This window comes from Hippopotamus amphibius, chromosome 1 (genome assembly GCF_030028045.1).
Source record: "Hippopotamus amphibius kiboko isolate mHipAmp2 chromosome 1, mHipAmp2.hap2, whole genome shotgun sequence".
Lineage (NCBI taxonomy): Eukaryota > Metazoa > Chordata > Mammalia > Artiodactyla > Hippopotamidae > Hippopotamus > Hippopotamus amphibius.
In genome coordinates, this window is record NC_080186.1 from 149035981 (window position 1) to 149059113 (window position 23133).

General features: G+C 43.2%; 1 protein-coding gene and 1 pseudogene across 4 annotated transcripts in view; both read right to left on the reverse strand.

Annotated features, from left to right (window-relative positions):
• The window catches only part of GRIA1 (glutamate ionotropic receptor AMPA type subunit 1), a 303977-nt gene that overhangs the window by 106182 nt on the left and 174662 nt on the right, over window positions 1-23133 (reverse strand). For 3 of the 4 annotated variants that reach the window (XM_057730393.1, XM_057730417.1, XM_057730402.1), the window contains 2 exons: window positions 4260-4421; window positions 2097-2264 (listed from right to left, as the gene is read on the reverse strand). In XM_057730393.1, coding sequence (XP_057586376.1) covers window positions 2097-2264; window positions 4260-4421 — 330 coding nt within the window. The remainder of the gene's footprint in view (window positions 1-2096; window positions 2265-4259; window positions 4422-23133) is intronic. The other variant, XM_057730408.1, reaches the window with a different exon arrangement.
• On the reverse strand, window positions 6567-7087 carry LOC130850932 (ATP synthase F(0) complex subunit C2, mitochondrial-like; annotated as a pseudogene).

Sequence of the window (23133 nt, forward strand, 5' to 3'; positions counted from 1 at the left end):
TTTTATTATTGTGTTTGTTTTGTGGCTAGTTCTCCCCATCCTACCCCTACCCCACCCCCAATAGGGACTGGAGGGAGTTTCCTGAGGACAGGTCTGGCCTTCTCTTACTGTCCCCAGAGCTTGGCCACAGACCAGAGCATGTAGTAGGCTCTCAGGAGCAGCTGACTGGCACACACGTGTCATGACTCAGGACAGTATAGAGACTATTTTTTTCACTAAGGCAACTGCTGTCTCTCAATCCCACTGAAGGCAGAAGCAGAAGCTTGAGCATGTTACAACCAGAAAGACATGGGTTAGAGCATAAGAAAAAATAAATTAGATGCTTAGAGTTCTTAAGCCAGTTGAGAGCTGAGAGTTGTCTCTCTAACTGCTTCATTGTCACGGATGAGGAAAGGGAAGGGTGTAGGAGAGCTGAATGAGTATTTCAAGGTCACCCAGAGACTCAAGGGCCCAGCTGGACCTGGACCCCAGCTCTCCTGATTCAGTGCCCTTCCTGACACCCACGTCATCTCCAGGCTTCATCACTGTCACAATGGTGTCAGGATATCCTTCCAGGGACACCCTTAAGATGGGAGAGGCAAGGGAGCTGGAAGGTTGTGAAGCTGAGGACAAGTCCCCGGGACCTTCTGAAACTAGCTTCACATCGCAAACAGAATCCGTCTCGACTGTGGAGCCTGGAAGAGCATTTTAAATAAGCCAGAAGGCAGGCGCTGCACCTTCAGCAATCATTTGGAAGCTGGTGGGTGTCTGCTCTTGCTGCCTAGTGATTCGGGGCCACCCTGTGCAGAAATGGGGGAGTGCAGAAATGGCTGTGGGTGGACCCCTTAGCATGTTTCTCCTGTAGTCACAAGGCAGCTGCTTTACTTCATTCCAAAGGACAGAAGTCCATATTCTCCTCCACATAAATGCACTTCATCTGAGCTGAAGGACAGCTGGTGATGTTCCTGCCTTGTCTCTTTCTCCAGGTTGCGACACTTGCTAGAGCTGTGCACTTATGGTTGGAAAACAAATGGAAGTAGTTGTACATTTTGATCTACATTCTCCCTCATTCAGAAATGCTCCTCTCCTTCCCTCAGAGTCCAAATTCACCTTCTGTTGAATGTAGCCTTTAAAGTAAGCTAGTTGTATCTAGGCAACTCTTGGATGCGGAGGGCAGGTCCTGAGAGGCATTTGCACCAAAATATCTTGCTTTTGCTGGCATGCCACTGTGTCTGATACTTGGACATTCCTTTGCAGTGAGCACTGCCCTCTTTGACCAGTCCCCTTTGGAAATACAGCCTCTCTCAGGAGGCATCAGAGGCATGATATGGTGCTATCAGGAGTTGGAGAACTATAGCCTGGGCTTAAGGTGCGTCTAGAAACTTCTAGAGACTTCTAGGCGCTCAGAGAATGATAAAGTTGGGCAAGTCCCCAGAAGCTTCTAAACCAGGAATACTAACTACATAGTCTTGTGTACTTCATCCTGCTTCCACAGCAGACATATCACTAATTGAGCATTTGTATGCCTCCCTGTTGAATCTGGATTCAGCCTCAGAATTCCCTGCATAGCCAGTTGATTGGAGGGGTCTAACCATTTTCTACCCCTGTTCTTTATCTGTTCTTAAGTGCAACCAAAACTGATGATTGCAAAGCTGAGAAGCAAGAAAGTAGAATCAGAAGTCCTGAGAAGCATTTTCAGGGTCCCATCATGACATGTGCACAGAAAGCCAAAGTAATGAAGAAATCCAGAAAATCAGGGCAAGCAGGGAGAGTCTCCAAGAGACCGCTAGAATGGTTGTTTCATTCTTGTGTATCTCAAGTCCCCTTTCCAAGAACAGAATCACCAGCTTCCCGTTTTTAGCATAATCCCTAAGCAGAAAATAGAGCTTTTGTGCCATCAGGAATGACTTTTCCATACTATTGAGTTTTTTTTGTTTTGTTTTTCAAATATCTACATGACCTTCCCTGTATGCCAAGAGCCACAAACACAATGCAGCGGTAGTCCAAACTTCAGGTGTATGCTACCGTTTCTTTTAAATAGCTACGTCCCACCTGAAACTGATGCTGAAATCCCCTGAGAGGCTCCCATAAGATAGGGCGGCCATTGCCAGCCTTACCTGCTGCAGAGCTCTCTGGATGTCGATGCCCTGGCCCCAGGGCACAGCTGGGTTGGCCAGGCAGTCCCCAGCATTCCCACGGCGGGAGATATCGATTCTCTGCCTCCTCAGGCTCTGGAAAGCCTCAGCCATCACCTTCACCCCATCGTAGGTGAGTGCAGAGGTGTACTAGTGGGAGAAGCAGAGACAACTAGGTGTCAGAGAGAGCGGACAGGGACGCAGATGGGGGCTGTATCTGGGAATGAGCTTCATGGTGCTGAGGATGCCTACAGTGGGCCATCCGGGGAGTGGGGTGGGGGAGGGGAGCAGCTGAGAGTCAGGAAGTGCCTGCCTCTGAGACAAGGGGGTGGGGGTGGGGGGCTGCTGCTCTACCTCCCTAGCCAGTACTGCCCTCCTGAATTGTGAGTTCAGTATTACTGCAGATTGTGACGTTTAAAGAGAATTCTAGAGTTTTGTGTTCAATCTTGCCATTTGAAAATGTTGATTCAATTGGAAAAAGAATGCATAGATTAAATACAACACATCTATATCTGTTTGATACAGTCCGTGGAAAACCACTTGGTTTTCTCTGTTACAGTCATCAATTGGGAGCCGAGAGGAACAGTTTACTCCACCCTCCCCGGTGAGAGTAAAAGAAAAAAAGAATAACCCAAGAAGCGTAAACTCTTAATTATTTCCACATGTGGCTCGCTCAAGTGGCAGGTTTACATTCTGCAAACGTTCCCCTTGTGCTTCTTCGCTCTAACCCTCAATTTTATCCCACTCTCATCTAAAAGGGGGTGAAAATGTTGAAACAAAAGCAGCGTAACAATCCAGAATATTTCCTGCCACTGGAACTCATGTTTGTCTTCATTAATTTGTCCTCGATGTCTAGCATGTTCTCTGGCACATTCTAAGTTCACAGTAGAGTTGTAGAATGCATGTATATGTATTTTTCCAGTTTTTAACTTTGATTCTCTTGCTTTGAAAAAGTATATACATTATATTTTGTTATTTTTATAATCAGCTCCAATCTCTTGGAAATTGGGTGAGCTATTCACGTGTTAGTGAATTAACTGCTGTGTGGTTTGCTCATTGCTTTAAAGCACATTTGCGATTTTGCTTGCTTAAGTCCATATTGAAATACGTCGATTTCTGAACCGCTAAATCAGCTTGAGCAAAAGTGGGATGAAAAGTGTCTTGGTTAAGTGGCCTGCCATTCACAAAAAGAAATTGATGAGTGGAGACAGAAGTTGCCACGTATCCACAGTTTGCCCTGGATAAACAAATTTAGCCTCAGAATCCTTCTCAACACAGTGTTGCACACAGCCACAGCCAAGCTGTTGGATTTGATGTGGGAAGGAAAAATTATCCTCTATCCATATTCTAAACCATTATCAAATAATAGATTTTGGCTGCAGGATTTAAAGGTGCCTTGCTGGGAATTGAGACAGGTAGTTTGCATGATAATTGGGAGTTGACTCTCTGAGATGGAGGTGTGCTGGTTATTGCTTAGTTAAATTTCCTTGATTTTTAGCCAGGTACATCTCTGACCAGACAAAGGGCCAGCTCACTGCACAAATCTAGGAGGCTCAATCCATAAAGAAATAAATGCTAATAGCATTCCTCTGGAGCTGTGCAACATGGTGCTCCTGCCCAGAGTAGAGACATCATTTTCCAGCTTCGCCTGTAGCTACCTGGGGTAGATTTCTAACATGTGGCCAATGCATATAAGGGGAAGATCTGTGTGTGACTTCTGGAAAGAGTTCTTATAGGAAACAGTTTTTCCTTTTCTTTTCCTTTTCCCTTCCTGCTGGGTAGAATAGTGGGATAATTGTTGGTGCTTCTGCAGCCATTTTGGGCTATAAAGTAGCAGCCATATGCTGAGGATAACAGAGCAAGAAGATAGAACAAGGTTCAGTGTTTGATGATTGTGAAGCCATTATGTGAGCCCTGCACTGCTGACTTCTGAATTTTGTTTATATGAAAAAAAGGCAAAATGTCTATCTTGTTAAGACCATTGTTATTCTGGATTGTCCACACTCTCAGTCTTCATGGATACATTTTGCTTAGCATGTTCCTCTTAGAAAGTCTATCCTTTTCTAAAGGCTAACACTACCCAGGAATCTAGGGCAGGCAAAGGGACCAGGTTGGTCCTTTGCTGCCTGCTGCCCATCCTCTTACCTTAGGTCTCTTCCAGTCCACCCGGGTGTGGTCCCGGGCATCACTGTTTTTCCACTGCTGCATGATCTTGGCTGGAATGGTGTCTGTGTAGTTCACCAACTGGAAACCTGTTACATTTGCTCCACTCTCCTTGAATTTGTTTAAGTCAATATCCATGAAACCCTGGGTGGGAAGGAAGGGAAAGAAATCATAATATGCTGCCTGGATACATCCATTTAACCATGTTACAGAACCGACTTAGTGGAGAGATGGTTGTGTCTCCCTTCCTTCTGAACTCTATTATCACTTAGTGTGTGCACAGAGTTAGCACAGTGGTTAAGAGCACTTGCTCAGGAGGCAGCCATGCCGGGGTCAAAGGGCGGGCTCTGCTACTCACAGCCGTGAGTTATATTACCTTGGACCAAGTTCCCTGATGATTTCTTGTATGAATAATGGAGGTCAGGAGGCTGGGGAGAAAAAGAAGTGCAATGATGCATGTCAAGTGCATGGTGCAGACTGAGTGAGCACTAAACGGTGGCTGGGATTATTACGATGACACAGATATGCAATAGAATAAAAAGCATAAGGGGGGAGGTTTTTCCTTTACCACTACCACTCTCCACCCTTTTGAGTGGAGAGGAATCTGGTCCATCGGGGCGAGCTCTTGAGGGCTCCCCAAGGTCACCAGCACATCTGAAAGAGGCTGGATGCTCATCATCCCTCCCCTGTGCTCTTTCCTGTGCCACAGACGAGGTCTTCTCTACCTAGCGAGGATTCTCATATCCATAGAGGGTTTTTTTTTCTTTAAATTGGGAATGAAACTTTCCTCTCCATTTGGTGAAGTTCATTCAAACTCAGGAAACCTTCAACTTAGAAACGAAATCTTGTGTCTGTATAATATATTCCATAGTGTACAATACTTTCAATTCTATGGCATTTCACTTTATGCCTTTATAAGGTAGAAATTATATGCGTATTTGTCAGATAAAGAAACCTAGATAGTGTGGGAGAATCATCTTCGCAAAGTCATTCAGTGATTTAGTGGCAGAGAGGGGACCGGAACTAAGGTCTTCTGGTCTTCACTCACTCACTTGTCATTCAATGAACATTTTTGAGAACCTACAGTGTACTCTTCTAATAGAAAAACATGTTCCTTCTCTTATGAAGTTTACTTTCCAGTGGGAAACGTAGAACATAAACAAACTATTAGAACAGCTACAAGGATGTATTGTACAACATGGGGAATAGAGCAAATTTTTTTTTTTTTTTTTTTTTTTGGCACACGGGCTTAGTTGCTCCGCGGCTTGTGGGATCTTCCTGGAGCTGGGATCGAACCCGTGACCTCTGCATTGGCAGGTGGATTCTTAACCACTGTGCCACCTAGGAAGCCCTAGAGCAAATATTTTATAAGACCTATAAATGGAATATAACCTTTAGAAGTTGTAAATCACTGTATTATACACCTATAACATATAGTTTTATACATCAACTATACTTCAATTAAAGAAAAGTAAATATGTAGCACAGTGTATAGAGTACAGTCCAGTAGAGTATACTATGCAGTAGCTATGAGTCCTCTGAAGGGCGATGAAGGGGGGAAAGAGGATGGGGAGCGGAGGGCAGTGCCACACCCCAGGAGGCATGATCCGTTTGAGCCTCCCTGAGACAGTGGTGTAGGCATAGGGACGTGAGTGAAGTGAAGCCATGTGACTGAGCCCTGGGGAAATCTGGGGGAGAGCATTCTGAGCAATGGCTCAGAGGTGGGAGGATGCTTGGCATGTTCCAGAAACAGTAAGAAGGCTGGTGTGACTGTAGCACAGTGAGTGAGTGCGAGAGAGGGTGGGAAATGCAGTCAGCGGCAGCCCAAGGCTGGATCACATAAAGGCTTGTGATCACCTGGGTTTCTTTTTAGGTATAATTGGTGGCCCACTGCAGGAATTTGCTCTCTGAGCCCCATGGCTTGGGGAAACTGCCAAATCCCAAGGGGCGAGATGGGGGAGTGAGCAGTTTGGTGGATTGAGGGTGGGGAGAGCCATGGACTGGCAGCTGACAGTCCTGAGCGCTGGTCCCAGCTCTGCCTGGGGATCCTAGGACACTGTCTCAGTCTCTTCATTTCTCACTGACTTGACTCGATTTCCTTACTTATGAGATCCAGTCATGACTGAAAGACACTCCCTCTATGCCTTTAAAGTTCTGTGATTCTTTTTTTTTTTTCATTAATACAGTATTTATTTGTCTTCCTTCTGTCCAACCCTGAGCCAACCACTTTCCCCAGGCTGCCTGGGGAGGTACAAGAAAAGGAACATACAGGGCAGACGAGACACGGGAGAAAGAGCTATGGGGATGGAAACGGCTCCTTCACATGGCGAAGAGGCTGAGAAAGGCCAGCATCAGGCAAAAGAGCCCCATGGCCTCCGAGAGGGCAAAGCCCAGAATGGCGTAGGAGAAGAGCTGTTGCTTCAGAGAAGGGTTCCTGGCATAACCAATGATGAGGCTCCCAAACACAGTCCCAATTCCAGCCCCAGAGCCAGCCACCCCTACTGTGGCAGTGCCAGCTCCAATGAACTTGGCCACTGTGTCAATGTCCCTTGAAATGGCACTGGTTTGGAAGCTGCGGCTAGGAATAAGTGAGGTGGTCAGGGGACGTGGGGCTGCCAAGCTGCTGTGGCTCTCATCTGTCAGGATCTCTGGTCGTTTCAGCACCACTGCAGACAGTGATCAGCTCAACAGTGGAAAGATTCTCCTGATCAAAGAGGGGGTGGAGACGAGCTTGGCACAAATGTACATTTTCAGGGGACAGGGATGAAGGGCTGTGGCAAGACAGCTGCTCCCAGTGCAGAGAAGAGAGAGAGGGCTGTTTTTTTTTAAAATTCCATGGCATCATCAGTCACCTGCACACTGTTGCCACGCATGTGCAGCCCAACCTCAAACCTGACCACGGTATCCGTGTCCATAGAGACCAGCAGCTCACAGTTGTCAGGACCCAGGGTGAGGTCTGCAGGCCTGATGAGCTTCCCAGTGCCAAAAAGGTCTTTGCTGATAGTCACCACCAGCTGGGCCTCCTGGCACTCCACCATCACGGCTGCTGGCTTTGATGGCATGAGGTGCTGGGACTCATCATGCCAGACAGGCTGGGGGTTGCACAGCTCCGTGCTTCCCCAGAGCAGAAAGCAGATGAAGAGCCTATAGCTCGGCCTCATGGTGCCCACGAAGCCACTCCCACTGGTACCTTGTGATTCTTTATTATTTCTGTTTTATAAACAAACTAAGCTCAGTTCCGCTCAGAGACATTACCTAGCTATTCTCTCTGCCTGGAAGTGAGCCTTCCCTGGCCAACTCCTGTCCCTCTTTTGTGTCTCAGCTAAAATGTAGTCTCTTCAGACAGCTCTTTCCTGACCCCTTACCTAAGACCTGATTCTCACCCTGTGGTAGATGCTGTTGGTGCCCTGCTCATTTCCACACCCCCTCCACCCCTTCGACACTGATGTTCCACTTTATATACTAATTGCAAATACCTATTACTTCAACTATATTCAGGGTAAGCCATATATATCAAGGATTTCATACACCCAGAGCAGCTCTCAAGCAATGACAGATGGGGAGTTAGCAGATAAATACTCCAGAATCCTCTCCCCTGGGTGGAGTAACCCTGAGGCATGCTCTACACCCAAGTCTAGAGCTTCCCTAAGGGATGGAGCTCCATAGCCCTGAGGGGTAAGTGTCTTGATAATGCACTTTTATCAGCTGCCTGCTGTCCCTTCCCTACCTCACATCCCTGATTCCCTGCCATTGTTTCTGGGATTAGCATCCAAAGAAGCTGCTTGTACTTGAACTGTTCTCTTAAGAACTGCTTCTAGTAGAACCCAGTCAAGTCACCCCCAACACCCAGTCCAGTCAGTTCCTTCTCTGTGCTCTGTTTATCAGCATTTGAGATGATCTTGTTTGCTCCTTTGTTCCCTTGTCCTCTCTCCTTGTATTGGAATATCAGCTCCATGAGGGCAGGGACTTTTTCTGTTTTGGTTCATGGATGTATCCTAGAACCTAGCACGTAGAACAATGCCTGGCACAGAGTAGGCGTTCCAAACATATTTGTTGGATGAATGAATAAAAGCCAAAGACTTTCCTCAAGCAAGGATGCTAATTAGCCAAGGGGGAGTGTGATCACCGGGCAGTAAATTCCAGTGGATGATTTTAATTGCTTGAAAAGAGAAGCTCACATTGGAAATATATTTTGTGATTAACTTTTCCTGTAGCTACAGTTTACAGATGTTCACAGAGGTCTACTGAATTGCACAAAGGTTCTAGCAAGCTTTTCATATAGATGAAATCAGAATTAGGTTCTCTTAAAAAAAAAAAAAAGAATTAGGTTCTCATACCCAATAGGCATTCTAAAACATTCTACTAGCTAAGAGCACAACCATCGCACCCCTGGTTAAAAGTTAATGCACAGTTGAGAGATTTCCCATAATTTTTAGAGATTTTTAAAAGAACATGTTGTTCATAAAATAAGTATTGAGAGAATAAAATGAAAGTGATTTCCTGCAGTCAAATTCTGTCACTTGAAAATCTGTAACAAGCTCCTGGGCATTTTGTACTGACTGCCCCCATCAACGTAATAGGGGCCAAAGGAAATGGCAGAGTTTATTCAAACATAAATGCCACTCAACTCCATCACCATAATGTCTGACTACAAGGTTACTGGAGCGAAACCTCAAGTTATATGTAATCAAACTGATAGGACCTCTAACTGAACTCCTCAACTTCCCTGAGAAGGAAGGGACAAAAATAAGCTCTTATCTGTGCTGTTAGGTAAAAGACACAAAATGAGGGAATAGCTTGGCATCAACATGCATTCATTTAATAGAAGACATCCTCCCCTTCTCCCCATGTAAGATTTCACGCTGAAATGTTAATCTTGAATCTCCACAATGTCTTTAATCATGAAGAAAGCAGTCTCTTAAAGTTACTAGACTTGATTTCTCTGTGACACAAGAAAATGGACCTTTCCAGTAGAGAAAAGTGTTCTTGACTAAGAAAAGGAAATAAAGGTGTAAACTGTTTGCCTACCAGTCAACTGGGAAATTCAACTCACCCACTCTATTCCCCTGAGCATGCTCATTAAACAAGGTTTAATTAAATAATTTTCTAATTTTCTTTGCCATTTTATTAAAAAAAACCCTTAAGGGGTAATATTTGGTAATTAGTACATTAGTTAGTGCATTTTGCTTTATCTGTGCTATTAATTATATAATATTATAAAAGGATGCAACATTGCTAATTATATTAAAGATTAAACTATGAAGTTTGATCTTCGCCGCTCTCTTTGAGCCATTTTGCCTGTTTTAAAACAGGCCCCCAAATACTCAGTCCATTGCTCTGTACGCTGTGACTATTGAATACATGAAATTAATCCACAAGATGCTTCTGTTCAAGTTATTCCGTATAAGAACTCAGGTCTCTTAAACTAGGACGCCTCCCTCTGTCCTTCCAGCACTGTACCAGATGCTGTTCTTCACAAAGTGACTCTGCTTCTCACCTAAGACAAGGCTTTGTGATGCGTGAGCTCTTGGAGCTGTTAGGTCACTGTGCTCCTGTCTGCTTCTTTGGCATCTCTGTGACATTTCACACTGTCCCATGTGCTACTGATGAATGGGTGATAGGAGAAGAACGGTCTGCCTACCATTTTCATTCAAGTGCAAATGAACCGGCTGGTGTACTGCAGGCTCTTAGGATAGAGGTCCTTCACTGAGGGACCCATTACAAAACCTAAGACAGTTTTTGCATAATAGCCATGTCTAATGATTGTCATGCAGTAGCCCCGGGGCAGAAGCTATACAGATATCTCGATTTTTACAAAGCTCTAATGCTGGTCAATCAAAAATCAAGGTTCAATATATTATAAAGAGACTCATTAGAAGAATTCCAAATAATAGCATAACTAATGAACATGGAGAACAGGATGTGGGAAATAGTATGAAGTAGTTCATCAACTTCTTAACTGCAGAGCCACATATGGGATGAAAGTTGATAAAGCAAGAAAAAAGACAGAGATATCATTCTTAGAATTGTAGAGGAGTCCCCTAGAATCACCAAATACAGAAAATATTTAAAAGTTTTTTCTAAGAAGTATGAGATTAGAGAGAGCAGGTTTTTGCTTTTAATAACTTGCCATAATATTTTTTTTTCTGTTTTTACCATGTCAATATGTTTTCTTTTTAGTATATTAAAAAATTAAAATAGATCCTCAGATAATTCTGATGTACATCGCTGGTTTGGAATCATCTGTTAAGTCCCTGGAAAGCACGGGAGGGAGAGGCAGCGGCAGAACAGGGAAGAGAAGTCATGGCATTGGTTGACTCTTTGATATAGTCTGTTAAGGGAGCCCTGCTTCATTTGTTGTCCCTTGGCCTGGAATTAAAGAACACTGGTGCTGTTAAATGCTCTACCGAAAAGCAGCTTCAGAAGCGTTGCTTATCAGGATAACAGAAATGACAACAATGGCAAAACTGTCACTTCTTATGCATTATATAACTTCGCCTATACAGCATTTTGAGAATTATGAAGTTGCTGTCATTTAAAATTGAAAAATGAAATAGTCAACAGTCACCCTTAGATTTTTTAAACATTTCCTAAGCTCTTATCTTGAGCCAGGCATTCTATTAAATGTTTTATATACATAATCCTATTTAATCCACCCAAACAACCCTGAGAGGTGAACATGCAGAGTAGGCACTGGGCACGCCTTTGCATAAATGAGTGAGTATCTGTCCCAATTGTACGGGCGATGAGCTGTGGTTCAAAGACCTTTGGAAACTCCCCTGAGATCACCCAGCAAGCAAGGATTCCAACTGTGGTCCAGCCATCAAATCTGTCTCCTTCATCTGTGTTACATTGCTTTGCTGGTGGAGGAACACAGAAGGGTAGTTTTAGGATGGCGTTTCCAGTTTGCCCCAGACAGAGGAACACAGAAGCTCAGACTGCGTGGCTGCCAGTTAATAGCCTGGAGCAGATGTCTCCCTCTGCCAAAGAGCGGCTTCCAACACAGCTTTCTGTCTTAAAAGAACATCTGTGGGAGAGCACAGCAGGTTTCTCTAGGTTTCTCTCCCTCACACCATGATGGTGGTTAGAGATAGCGTAGATGTTTCTGAAGCCTCTGATTTATACAAAGTCTACTAGTGCCCACCTACCCCACATCTATACCAGGAGTCAGCAATTTTTGTGTGTGTGTGTGATAAAGGGTCATATTGTGAATTTTTTAGGCTGGTGGGCCCTGTGGTTTCTGTTATAACTATTCAATGTTGCTATTATAGCATGAAAGCAGTCCTAGACAATACAAAATGAATGATCAAGGCTGTGTCCCCTGAAACTTGAATTTCGCATCATTTTCACATTATGGAATATCATATTTTCTAATAACTTAAAAGTGTAAAACCATTCTTAGGTCATGAGCCAAACAAAATCAGGTAGCAGTTGGATTTGCCCCAATGGCCATAGTTCCGGTCCACTGACGTCTAAAGCAAAGATGTTGGAGATCAGATCAAAGCCCTCATTGTCCAGAGAGGAGACTAGTGGCCTCAAGTTGTAGGCTGGTTAGAGGGGTAGCTGGGATTGGGATCTGTATTCCCTATGTACTCATCGTAGGAGGCAGTGTAATGCTGACCAGTCATTCAAATAGCGTGACTGGGGGAAAAAGTGCTCGATGAATTAAACCGGTTAATATAGTCATTCCATCTATCATGTGAATGATAATTTTCAAAGGATTAGAATGAAAAGGCATTTCAAATAATTATGATATTCTAAAGAGATGTTTAACGCTATAACTATATTAGACATGCTTTCATGGTGCTGTAAAGATTTAGAAAATGCTTTGAGGACCAGGAGGCGGCTCTGGGCTATCATTATGACTATTAATTATCATGTGTGCCTGGAAACAAAAGAACTTGATTATGTGTGCTTACTGGTTATTTGATCTCTCTGAGTCTTAGCTCTCTGGTCTTCACAATGCAGATATAATAGCACCTGCAGCATAGAATTGGTGCAAGGTTAAAAAAAATTACCTAGAAGCATTTAGAGTTGTGTCTGGCACATAGCAAGTACTTAATGAATGTTATTATTATAATCGTCAGTGATTATGAATGCTATTATTTTTACCATCACATTCACCATCATCAACACTGGGTCAAAAGAGGTTAAGTGTTGTTACAACTGCTTCAAAACCAGGCACTGGGTCAGGCAAGACACCTGAGCCAAGAGGAGGCAGGTGTATAGGAATGCAGCTTTCAAAGGATAAAAAGCTTTATCTTCAAAGACAGATTTCCTTTTTCTCTGGGGTTCTTTCTAGGGGTCACATACAAGGGCTGTCCAGCCCCATCATCCTGCTTGGGCAGACACTACACCACACCCATTAGAAGGAAGAGGGAACATTCAGCATTGTTGAGGGGCCAAGGAGGAGGTTTCTTTTAACAAGCCCTGGGATGCAGGAAAGAGTGCTCCCTCTATCTCATCCCCTTGAGATCTAGAAGAGGTAAGATTAGAACAAATTGAAGAACTTGCACTTTATACTCTGAATGGCACAAGTTGAACATGGCAAGTTTCCCCAAATTGTCAGATAAATTCTTACATGACAGCTCCAATAGAGAGGATAGTTATAGGGAAGTGCAGTTTGAAAAGTCTTGTTACATTAGAAATGCTTAAAAAAAAGTGGGGATGTTCAACCTGAAAATAATGGAAGACTAAGAAGGGAAGTGAAGGATGTATTCAAATCCCAGAAGGACTGTCGTGGGGAAGAGGTGGAAGATTTTTTCTCTAAAGTTCTGGAAGGCAGGCCAGCACCAACCAATGGACAGGAGTGATGGGAAGCAGACTTTGGCTAAATAATAATGACAAAAACAACCACAGTGCCTAACATGTATCAGACCTGTACTGTGTAGTAGCCATTGTGCTGAGAGCTTTATTTACATGATCTCATTTAATTCCCGAACGATCCTGTGAAGCAGGTACTTTTATCATTGCCAGCTTGCAAATTAGAAAACTGAGTCTTAAATGAATGGAGTGGCTTCTGTCCAACATAACACAGATAGTGTGGGGCAGAGACCATAGTCATAGGAAGTGACAAGACTCTGGGCTTATTTTCTAACCACTGTACATTCTGCCTCCTCAACACTAGTCCCATCAGTCTGATTCATTTATCTCCGGTCCTGCAGTGAGATCCTTGGATTGGCCTGCATCTTTATACTGAGAAGGGATTAGCATGTTTCTTGGAGACCTGGGTGTTAGTCTTCAGCTCCTTTAATGTGTGCTGGTATTTGGGATGTGAACCACAAAGCTCTTTATTTCTCTCTTCTCTCGGGGTCTCTCCCAGCTTTCTCTCTGACTGCAGTCTTGCTTCTCATCTGCTCCAGACCTAGAAGACCATGGACCCTAGAGAGCAAGAACCTCAGTCCCCATGGTATCCACAGCCCAGTACTTGCAGTAGGCTGATTGCTTAATTCACACCAAAGGATGAAACAATACACAACAAATGTCTTCATTCACCCTTTTCATGCTTTTCTTGTAAGTTTCCACCCTGTCACCTCTCAATCTCTCAGCTTTCGTCTTGTGGACCAAAGAGGTCTTGTTATTGCCTTTTTTGTGTGTAGTATATTCTGAACTGGGTCATAAATAAGTAGTGTCAGGAAAACAATTTTAGGAACAACCACATAAGTTTTGTCCTGTCTTTGAACTTCATGAGCTGTCTACCCTTGGGTAATATTCTCACCCTCTCCAGGCATTAGATTATTGATCTGCAAAATGAGGGCATTGGCTAGATCAATGATCCTTCAAACTGTTGTCCCAGGTTGTAGGCATTTCAGAGGCTACCATGTTGAGTTAGGGGAAAGGCAGAAGGATAGGGTTCTGGATTCCCACCCTTCCTCTTCCACCAAAGCAGCTCTGCTTTTTATCTGTTTTACATACTGGGGTTCTCCCTAAGATTCCATTTGAAAATAGAGCTTTAAACTAAAAAGTTTGGAAACTTCTGAGCCAATTGATTTCTCTCTTAAGGGCTTTTCCATCTTTGATCTACAATTCTGTGATCACACAGGTGTGTGTACATGAATATGAATATATGTGAATTCATGGAATATTCCTGGGCCAGGAACTTTGTTGTGTCCTCAAATAACCGTGTCTCTGCATAAGGTCTTCAGATTTTCCTATTTTAGCCACTTTAACTGGCCGAATCTTGAATGCATCCTCACCCTATATAATCCCTCATAACACAGACTTATCTGGCTCCTGCCAAGTCAATAAGACATTGCAGCTGGCTTACACCAGCTAAAGCACCACTCAAATTGGGAAAAACCTACCAGTGTTAACTTTTACCCAAGTGCATTTGAAACCAGTGAGGCAGGCACCTGCATACTTGGATATCTGCAAACACACAAACAGATATATCCCCCAAACACAAGTCCACTATTGACAAATTATTTAAAAAGGTGGTTGGGATCTCACAAACCAAATTCTCTCAGTTTGGGGGTTTAGGATAAAACACTGGCATTTTGTGGCAGAAGGTTACGGGCCCCCAGATTGGGCTGTCACTGCATGAATGAAGAAGAGAAGTATCCGGCCTAGGATTGGTTGGTGTTCCAGAACCTTCCTTCATCTTAACTCTGTTCTAACTGGCCACATCAGAGCAAGAGTCAAAGTCCAATTGAAAGTTCAGCCTAATGGGGGTGGACCCTTGTGACTGGAGTTCCTGGCAGACTTGAAACCAACAATATCTTCCTTTCACATGATCAAAACCTTCCTGTCTAAGGAGGGTCAGGCAAAGCCTATAGCAAGGCTAATGAAATGCCAGCTTAAACAGTCTCTGGGGCTCCCATTGAGTAGGCACCCATTGAATTCTTGGTGAGAAATGAATGAAAGTCCAAACATGTGATAAGTTTGAAACCTACTAGGAATGGGGAAAGGAATATTCTAGTCATTCATTCATCCATCCATCTATCCACCATCCATCTGTGAGAATCTAATATTGTCAAGCACATACTAGACAAAGGGATGCAGTGAAGAATAAGATAGTTTGGTCCTTGTTTTCATGTTACTTAAGGTTTAGTGTGTAAGGCCAGTATTACCCACATAATTATAAAGCAAAATAAGTAGAACAAAACCTGACCCTGGAACTCAGGGAAGGCTTCTCAGTGGAAGCAGGGAAGCTGAATGAAGAGGAGGCTTTGGTTGGGTGAAGAGGGCAAGGAAGAACCCTTGAATCGGAAAACACATGCTTGGAGATTCAGAGTCACAGTGACAGGGCGGTGAATCAGAGGAAATGTTTGTACACATCAGTCTGGATTCAAATCTCAGCTCTGCCACCACCTAGCAGTGTGACTGCAGGCAAGCTACTCAACCTTTCTGTGCCTAAGCATCCTTCACTGCAAAATAAGAATCATTATAGGAACTATCTCATAGGGCCATTGGGAGTATTAACTGCATTAATTGTTATCAGATTCTTAGAACAGTGCCTGGCACATAGTAAGTACTCACTTAGAATACTCTAGAGTCTCTTTGTTTGCTTTTCTGTCTTAAAGAAAGGAACAAGTAAGGAAGTGAGGACTGAACCTTTCAAGTTACACATTACCCCGACCTCCTGCCAAAATAGGTACTTAAGGGGTCTGTCCCTCCTGCTTCTAAGCTGCTGGTGGCAAGCGGTTTCCATGCTCTGGAAGAGCAATTGCGGCTGCTGGCTTGCATGTCTGAAATAACCCATTGACTGGGCATGGAAAAGCCTGTTCCAAATCAGCCAAGGTGTGCACAGCTGGCAAGAGCAAAGGATGTAAACACCCGGTGCTTGAGACGAATGAGTGGCTTCTCCCTTAGGGTGAAGGGAGCCAACGTGGCTTTGAGAATTTTGTTCTGGCACCTCTGGACTGCAGAGAGAGGCAGGAAAGCCAGAACCATAAGTTGCACATCTGGAAAGGTCCTTTTGATCATTTATTCCTTTTGAAATCTTGAACAAATTGAGACCCTCAAAAAAATAGAATTAGGCACAACAGTGTAAAGAAATTATATTCCAATAAAGAGCTTAAAAAATAGAATTGTGTGTGTGTGTGTGTGTGTGTGTGTGTGTGTGCAAAGGATAATGAATCAGTGGCAGGGTTAGGATGAGACCCCAGGATTCTACTACACTCGTTGTAAAACTTAAATTAACTCACTTTATCTTGTGAGGTCTGCATTAATATTCCCACCTGCAGATGAAGAAACTGAGGTACAGAGAGGTAAGGTGATGTGCCCAAGGTCACACGGCTAGTAAGTGACTGAGCGAAAATTCAAACCCAGGCAGTTTCAGAAGAAAAGGAGTTTATTTCTGAGCTTTCTCAGTTGTGATACCAGGCCTGAGAGTCACAATGGTTTCTTTGATTTGTGTGGCCCAATGCACAACAAACCTAGTCTTTAGAATTAGAGAGGTTTGAGTTCCAATTCCAGTTTTAGCCACATGACCTTGGAAACCTTTCTTTGACAAGTTAGACCTCCTTTTCTTCTCTCATAAAATGAGAATATAATCTCACCTTTTTTGGAAGGATGCAGAAACTCTCAGGGTGCTCTAGAGTGGATTACTCTAGAACATGGCATGTGAGTGCAAAGGGTAACATAGACTCGGTCTTGCTTGATGGGGGTGCTTGGACCACTTAGGAAGTGAGCATTCTTTGGGGTCTGGAATTTGTCTTTCTACCCATCTTACTTCCTCTTCTCTTCCAGAGGTTCTCTGCAGTGTCAGCGCTGGTGATCCTAAAGTAAGCCCTGTGTTCTCACTGCTGCAGAAGAGTGAGATGAAGCTGAGGGAGAGAGGGAAGCCTGTGTGGGAGGGAGAAGAGGACACTGGGATGGACTCCATCAGTGAAGGGAGACTCTGAGGGGGCACGAGGAGCAGGGAGGGAGTGCTTCTCAACCTCTCTCTGTCTACTATTTCTATATGTTTCTTTCTCTTACACACATACACACACACAGTAGAAATTGTGAGGCAACAGTGGGGTAAAAGAAGCCACAAAGAACAGAACAAACAATTGCTCCAAATCCCAGCCCAGCTCTCCTGTTTGACTTCTGAGTGACTTCAAACAGGTCACTTCCCTTCTCTGGGTCTTAAGTGCCTCTTTTACAAAATGCAGGAGGGATTGGGTGAGATGAGCTCCTGGGGACACTTCAGCTCTAGTTCTCCTGGATTCTTCCAGCCAGGGCAAACGCACACTCTTCACAGGACCGCTGGCTACGTGGCTGTGCCCTCATGATCCTTCCCAGAAACCTGAAGCCTCCAGGGGCCTCTCGAGCCTCTGACCGCCATGCTCTGGCAGTTCGGGTGGCAGTTTATGGGGCTTGTATTACTGTCACATATGGTTTTTCTCTGACATCCTTTTAAAACTTTATTTACTTTTTCCAATCTGGCTGAAAGACAGAGTCGAGTTGCTTCCAGGACAAAAGTGAAGCCGCGTGCTTCTTAGTGCTTCTGGTAGGAGCCCAGTGCAGGGGAAGGCACAGGGACGTGCGTGGTTCATGGTCAGTGTTTATTTGGTGGGCTATTAGAACCTGTCCTGTGAGAAGGCAATGGGGGAACAGGGGGTTGTCCGGGCTGAAAGAGCCAATGCCAAGAGCAAACTGGGTAGGTGATTCCAAAATACACTATTCCCTATCACTGGGTATTATTCAAGCAGGAACCAGATGGATGGGCTTCTGTTAGGGATGTTGTAGAGGAGATTCTCGCCTTTTATGGGAAGTGGATCAGATGCCCCCCTGAGGCCCATCTCTACCTATTCATTTGCATATTCATAGCTGTATTCATAGTCCCACAATCCCTCATCTCTGCTTCTTTTAGCAATGACACAGGGAATTTGCCTTTAAGTGCAGGCGATAAGTGGGTACCGACATTGTTTATTTCCTGAGAAGTAATTTCACTCACTCATTCATTCATTCAGTGACTTTTTAAAAAACACTGTTACATGCAACTCACTTTGGTGAACTGGGAATTCATCAGTGAGAAAGGCAGACTTATTTCTTCTTCCAGGAGCTTACAGACAAACAGGGAGGAAGGTAGTATATAATTGGGTTTCAGTTGTGGATGAGATTGTTTGGAAGGGGGTTGAGGGACCTCAAGGATGTTAAATGTTTTCTTTCCTCACTAATAATGATGGTGATGGTGGCGACAATGATTATGATGGTGGTAATTATTAACATTTACTGAGTGTTTATTTGGGGCCAAATATTACTATGAGCACTTATAAAGTATTATTTCATTTAATTCACATGATAGCCCATGAGGAGGTAAATGATACCACATTCCTTTTTTTTTTTTTGACAGGTGAGGCAATGAAAGCTCAGAGAGGGTAGGTCACTTTACTAATATCACACAGCTAATAAATATAAAGCCAGAATTCAAACTCAGGTCTATCTGACCCAGAACCACCCTTCCCAACTACTGCTCCGCCTCCCTAACTGGAGAAACCAAATGTGACCATGGGTGGTATCGAGATGGCATGTGCAGATGAAAGCAGTCGAGCTTGACCCTATAGAAGGCATAGACAGATTGCTCACCACAGGGGAGCAAGGAGATGAAAGAGTAGTTTCTTCTCAGGACTGATATAGCAAAGAAGCAGCAGCATGGAGCTGGGGGCTTGGATGAGCCACCACATGGACCAGAACTTCCAACTCTAACATTTCATAGGAGGTCATCTGCATCCATGTGGTGGAAATGGCTGACCACCCTGGGCCCCAAATCCCCCAATAAGACCTGGGATGACCCGTCCTCAGTGTGTTTCCCTCGGCTACTTTGTGCACTAGAAATTACATTTGATATCCATGGGGGATTGGTTAAGGAACCCCCACAGGCACCAAAATCTGTGGCTACTCAAGTCCCTTATATAAAATGGTGTAATATTTGCATATAACCTATGCCCATCCTCCTGTATACTTTAATTCACCTATAGATTACTTATAATACCTGATGCTATAAATGTAAATGCTACATCAAGAGCTAGAAATACAATGTAAATGCTATGTAAATAGTCGCTGCTGTGAGGCAAATTCAAGTTTTGCATTTTGGAAATTTCTGGATTTTTATTTCAAATATTTTTGACCTGCTATTAATTGAATCTGTGGATGTGCAATCCACATTTGCAGAGGGCCAACTGTATAATTATAATGAAATTTCATCAGTGTACAGTGGAAAAGAAACCCCATGGGAGTTTGAGAGCCTGAGTTTGAATTTCAGGTCTATAGCTGCAATTGTAGGCAAGATTTAAACTGAAGTCCTCTTATCAAGAGCCTGTCCTCCCCCTTGCACCCGCCCCTACCTCCCCCATCTCAGCAGTCACGCAACACAGTATAAGAACATGGATTTTGGAGTTCTCTAGTCCTGGAGGGGAAGCCCAGCTCCATGACTTTATAAACTTTGTCACTGGAAAACTCACAAATCTTTCTGAACCTTAGTTTCTTCATCTGAAAAGTGGGGATAATATTACCAACCTCCAGGACAATTATGAGGATGTAATAGATAATTATTTAAGTATATATCATAGTGTCTGGAATACAGCAGTCACTCAATGAATAGTAGTTATCACCACTGTTATTATTGTTGTAGTTACTTATTAGGGGCTAAAGGAATTCTAGTTCAGTGACTCCAATGGCTTGGCATCGAGTTAGCCTGGTCATCCTATTCTTATGATCTCATCACTCGGTTTTTGTCAGATTCCTGAGAGCCAAACTCCATTGAGGAGTACTTACCTTACCCCTCTGCAGCTCAGTCATTTAATGTCTTGGAGCCTCAGTTCTCACTTCTGTAAAACGGGGATGAGGAATTCTACCTTGCTTACTTCATAGGGGTACTGCAAGGTTCAAAACCCAGTGGTGTGATTCATGCCAAAACATCACATAAGCTATAACTTGATGTAAAAATGAAAGGAGTTGATGTTATTATTATTGTTATTAATGCTCCAGGAGGCACCAGGCGGTCTACATTGAAAGACAACCAATAGCTTCAGTCCTTCAGTGTTTCTCAAACTGGGGTCTGCTGGACCCTTTATAAATTCTCAGAAGTCTGCTAGTTCTCTGCAAGAATTTTTAAGTGTTGTGCTTTTTTATTTCAGTGAAACTCGTCATCAATGTCAATAATCTGATCATTGGTCCCATGCTGTGAGCACTCATGTTTGCAGTCCCAGTGGACTGAAGAATTTAATCATTAGCTCAGTGCTTCCCAAACTGTCTGTGCAGAAGCATTGTAGGGGTCGACATATATTCCTTTTGAGAAACACTAGCTTGTTCTAAGATTTGCCACTGATACATCACAGAGATAAGAGCTATAACCCTGGAGAACTCTGGCTGGGAGGTGTCTGTTTTGATCACAATCTCAGAGCAGGGAGTGAAAACTGAGTCAGTGCTGGGTTCCGAGAAGGACTGACAGCCAGACAGGAGAGCTCGCTTCTCTAGGGGGCTCCAGGGCCCAGGGGCTTCTTTAAGAAATAATGGTACAGTTTACCTGTTTCTGCAAGGTTCAAGTTCATTTTATGGACTTACCAATGCTATGGAAATATAAATATACATCTATCTTATATATAAAATATGAATACATATATCAGCATATATATGCATGGGCAGATATGTACAGATGGGTAGATTTAGTATATGAAGTAAGGATTCTTCACCTATGCAGAACACTTTTAACTTTTTAAAGGCATGGTGGCATTCAGCAACATGTTTGGTTTCCCCAGTGACTCCATGAGCATATAGGGTAGGAACTATTATTCCTGATGAGGCAACTGAGGGCTGGAAAATTGCCCAAGATCAAAAAGATACTAGTTGAGGATGGTATCTGGACAAAAAGAATGGCTTTTCTTCCTTCCTTCCTCCCTCCCTCCCTCCCTCCCTTCCTTCCTTCCTTCCTTCCTTCTCCCCAGTTATAAAGCTCTCCTCTCTGAGCCACAGTATCCTTCCATTCTCTCTTCTAGCAGCACCCCCAAAGCCAGAAAAGAAGCCTTCCAAATGATCAGTTACAGGAATGCTGTTGGCTTCTTTGAAGCTCATGCATTCTGACAGGGACAGAAAGAACTGAAAAAAAAAAAAAAAAAAAAAAAAAAAAAATGTAGCTCCCTCCTTTTGTTAAACCTTTCAAAAGCTTCCTTAGTTTCTAACTCTATAATTATACCCCAATCACAAACACTCTGAAGGAGGGGGTCAGTTCCATGCAGCAGCGGGCTAATTATGTGGCGGAATTTCTAAAAATTATCATCTTATAAATTACGTTATTCCTCTAAAGGGGGAAGAAAAACACACAACACATACTCGACTATGTTTCAAACTGAATTAATTAGTAATTTGAAGCCTAATTATCAACTAATCTATTGGAACATGCAAATCTTTTGTATTTGGATGGTATATACAATTTGCATCCTATTAGTTGGCAGTTGTAAGAATTTGAGAGCTCATTAGGCCAGGGGAAGAAAAAGAATGTAGATCAGAAGGATACAGACACCCAAAGGGCTGACGTGGTGATGCTGTGACAGAGGGGTCACTTGGCAACAGATGGAGGCTGGTGATATAATTACCTGAGGTCTTTCGGTGGCTTTGAGGCTGCTGATGTGTAATTTCTATCTTACACTGGAGAGGTGATTATGCAGGCCCCCACTCTTGTTCTGTGTATTCTCAAGCGGCAGGTTGCCCACATGGTCTGTGCTGAGAGATGTCCTGATGTAGTGGAAAAGGCATTGGATGCTGCCCGCTAATCCTGGTGCCAGGCCTAGCTCTATCACTGACTTGCTATGTGACACTGGTCAAGTCATATCACCTTGCTGGCTTGACTACAAGCCAATGATTCCCTATAAGCAAATGAGACACAGAGAGAGCTGACTTCCGAAGTCCCTTCTAGGACTAAGGATTTGAGATTCAAGGGATGTCAAGAGTTTTCTTCATTTTAAAGTCCAAAATTTCATCCTTGCAGATGGTTTTTGAGGGTGAAAATCTTGGTTCCCCAATAGTCTCTGGACAGCCATCTTCCATTTAAAATGCAAATATCTCTGAGAAAAGTAGCATATTTATGTTTTAACAGCTGGGTCTAAATTAACTTATCTCATTAAGTCCTTATTATTTCCAGTCCTGACCCTGAAATTTTAGGACAGCCAAGACAACAAAGTTTTGAAGGGGAAAGAAGGTTTAGGCAGGGATCTGTCTGAGGCTGGAGGTCAGCCCAGAAAGACAGACAGAGCTTAAGAATTAGGCAAGATGTTTTGGTCCCATTTTTAGATTCTACCGTTTTGACCTTTATATATACCCAGCCCCTGTGCTTTTGTTCTATTAATGATCTTTATTCCAAAAGTAAGTAGAAAATATCAATCTCTTGTTCAATCAATAATTAATATTACTCACAGGAATAATCAACGCAAAATAACGTCGCTAAAACGGAGTGATATAATTTGTTATAGACAAAAAGCTAAAAATCACACCTTAAAGGAAACACAGAAAATCATAAACACAGACCAGGATAATAAGCCAAACTTTGTAGAAAAGTTGTCATTAAGAAAATCTGACAATTGCTCAAACTGTCACATGGTGAAGTTTGCTACTTATTAAAATTTGTTGGAAGATGTATCCACTTCGGGAAACAGTTGGAGTTCCTCAAAATATTAAACATAGAGTTGCCATCTATCCCAGCGATTTCGCTCCTAGGTTTATGCTCAAGAGAAATACTTGCACACAAATGTTCACAGTAGCATTATTTATAAGTCAAAAAGTGAAAACAACTCGTCCATCAGCTGATGAAAGGATAAACAAAATGGGATACATCCATGTAGTGGAATGTTACTTAGCAATAAAAAGGAATGAAGTACTGACATGTGCTACCACATGGATGAACCTTGAAAACATTATGTTAAACGAGAGAAGCCAG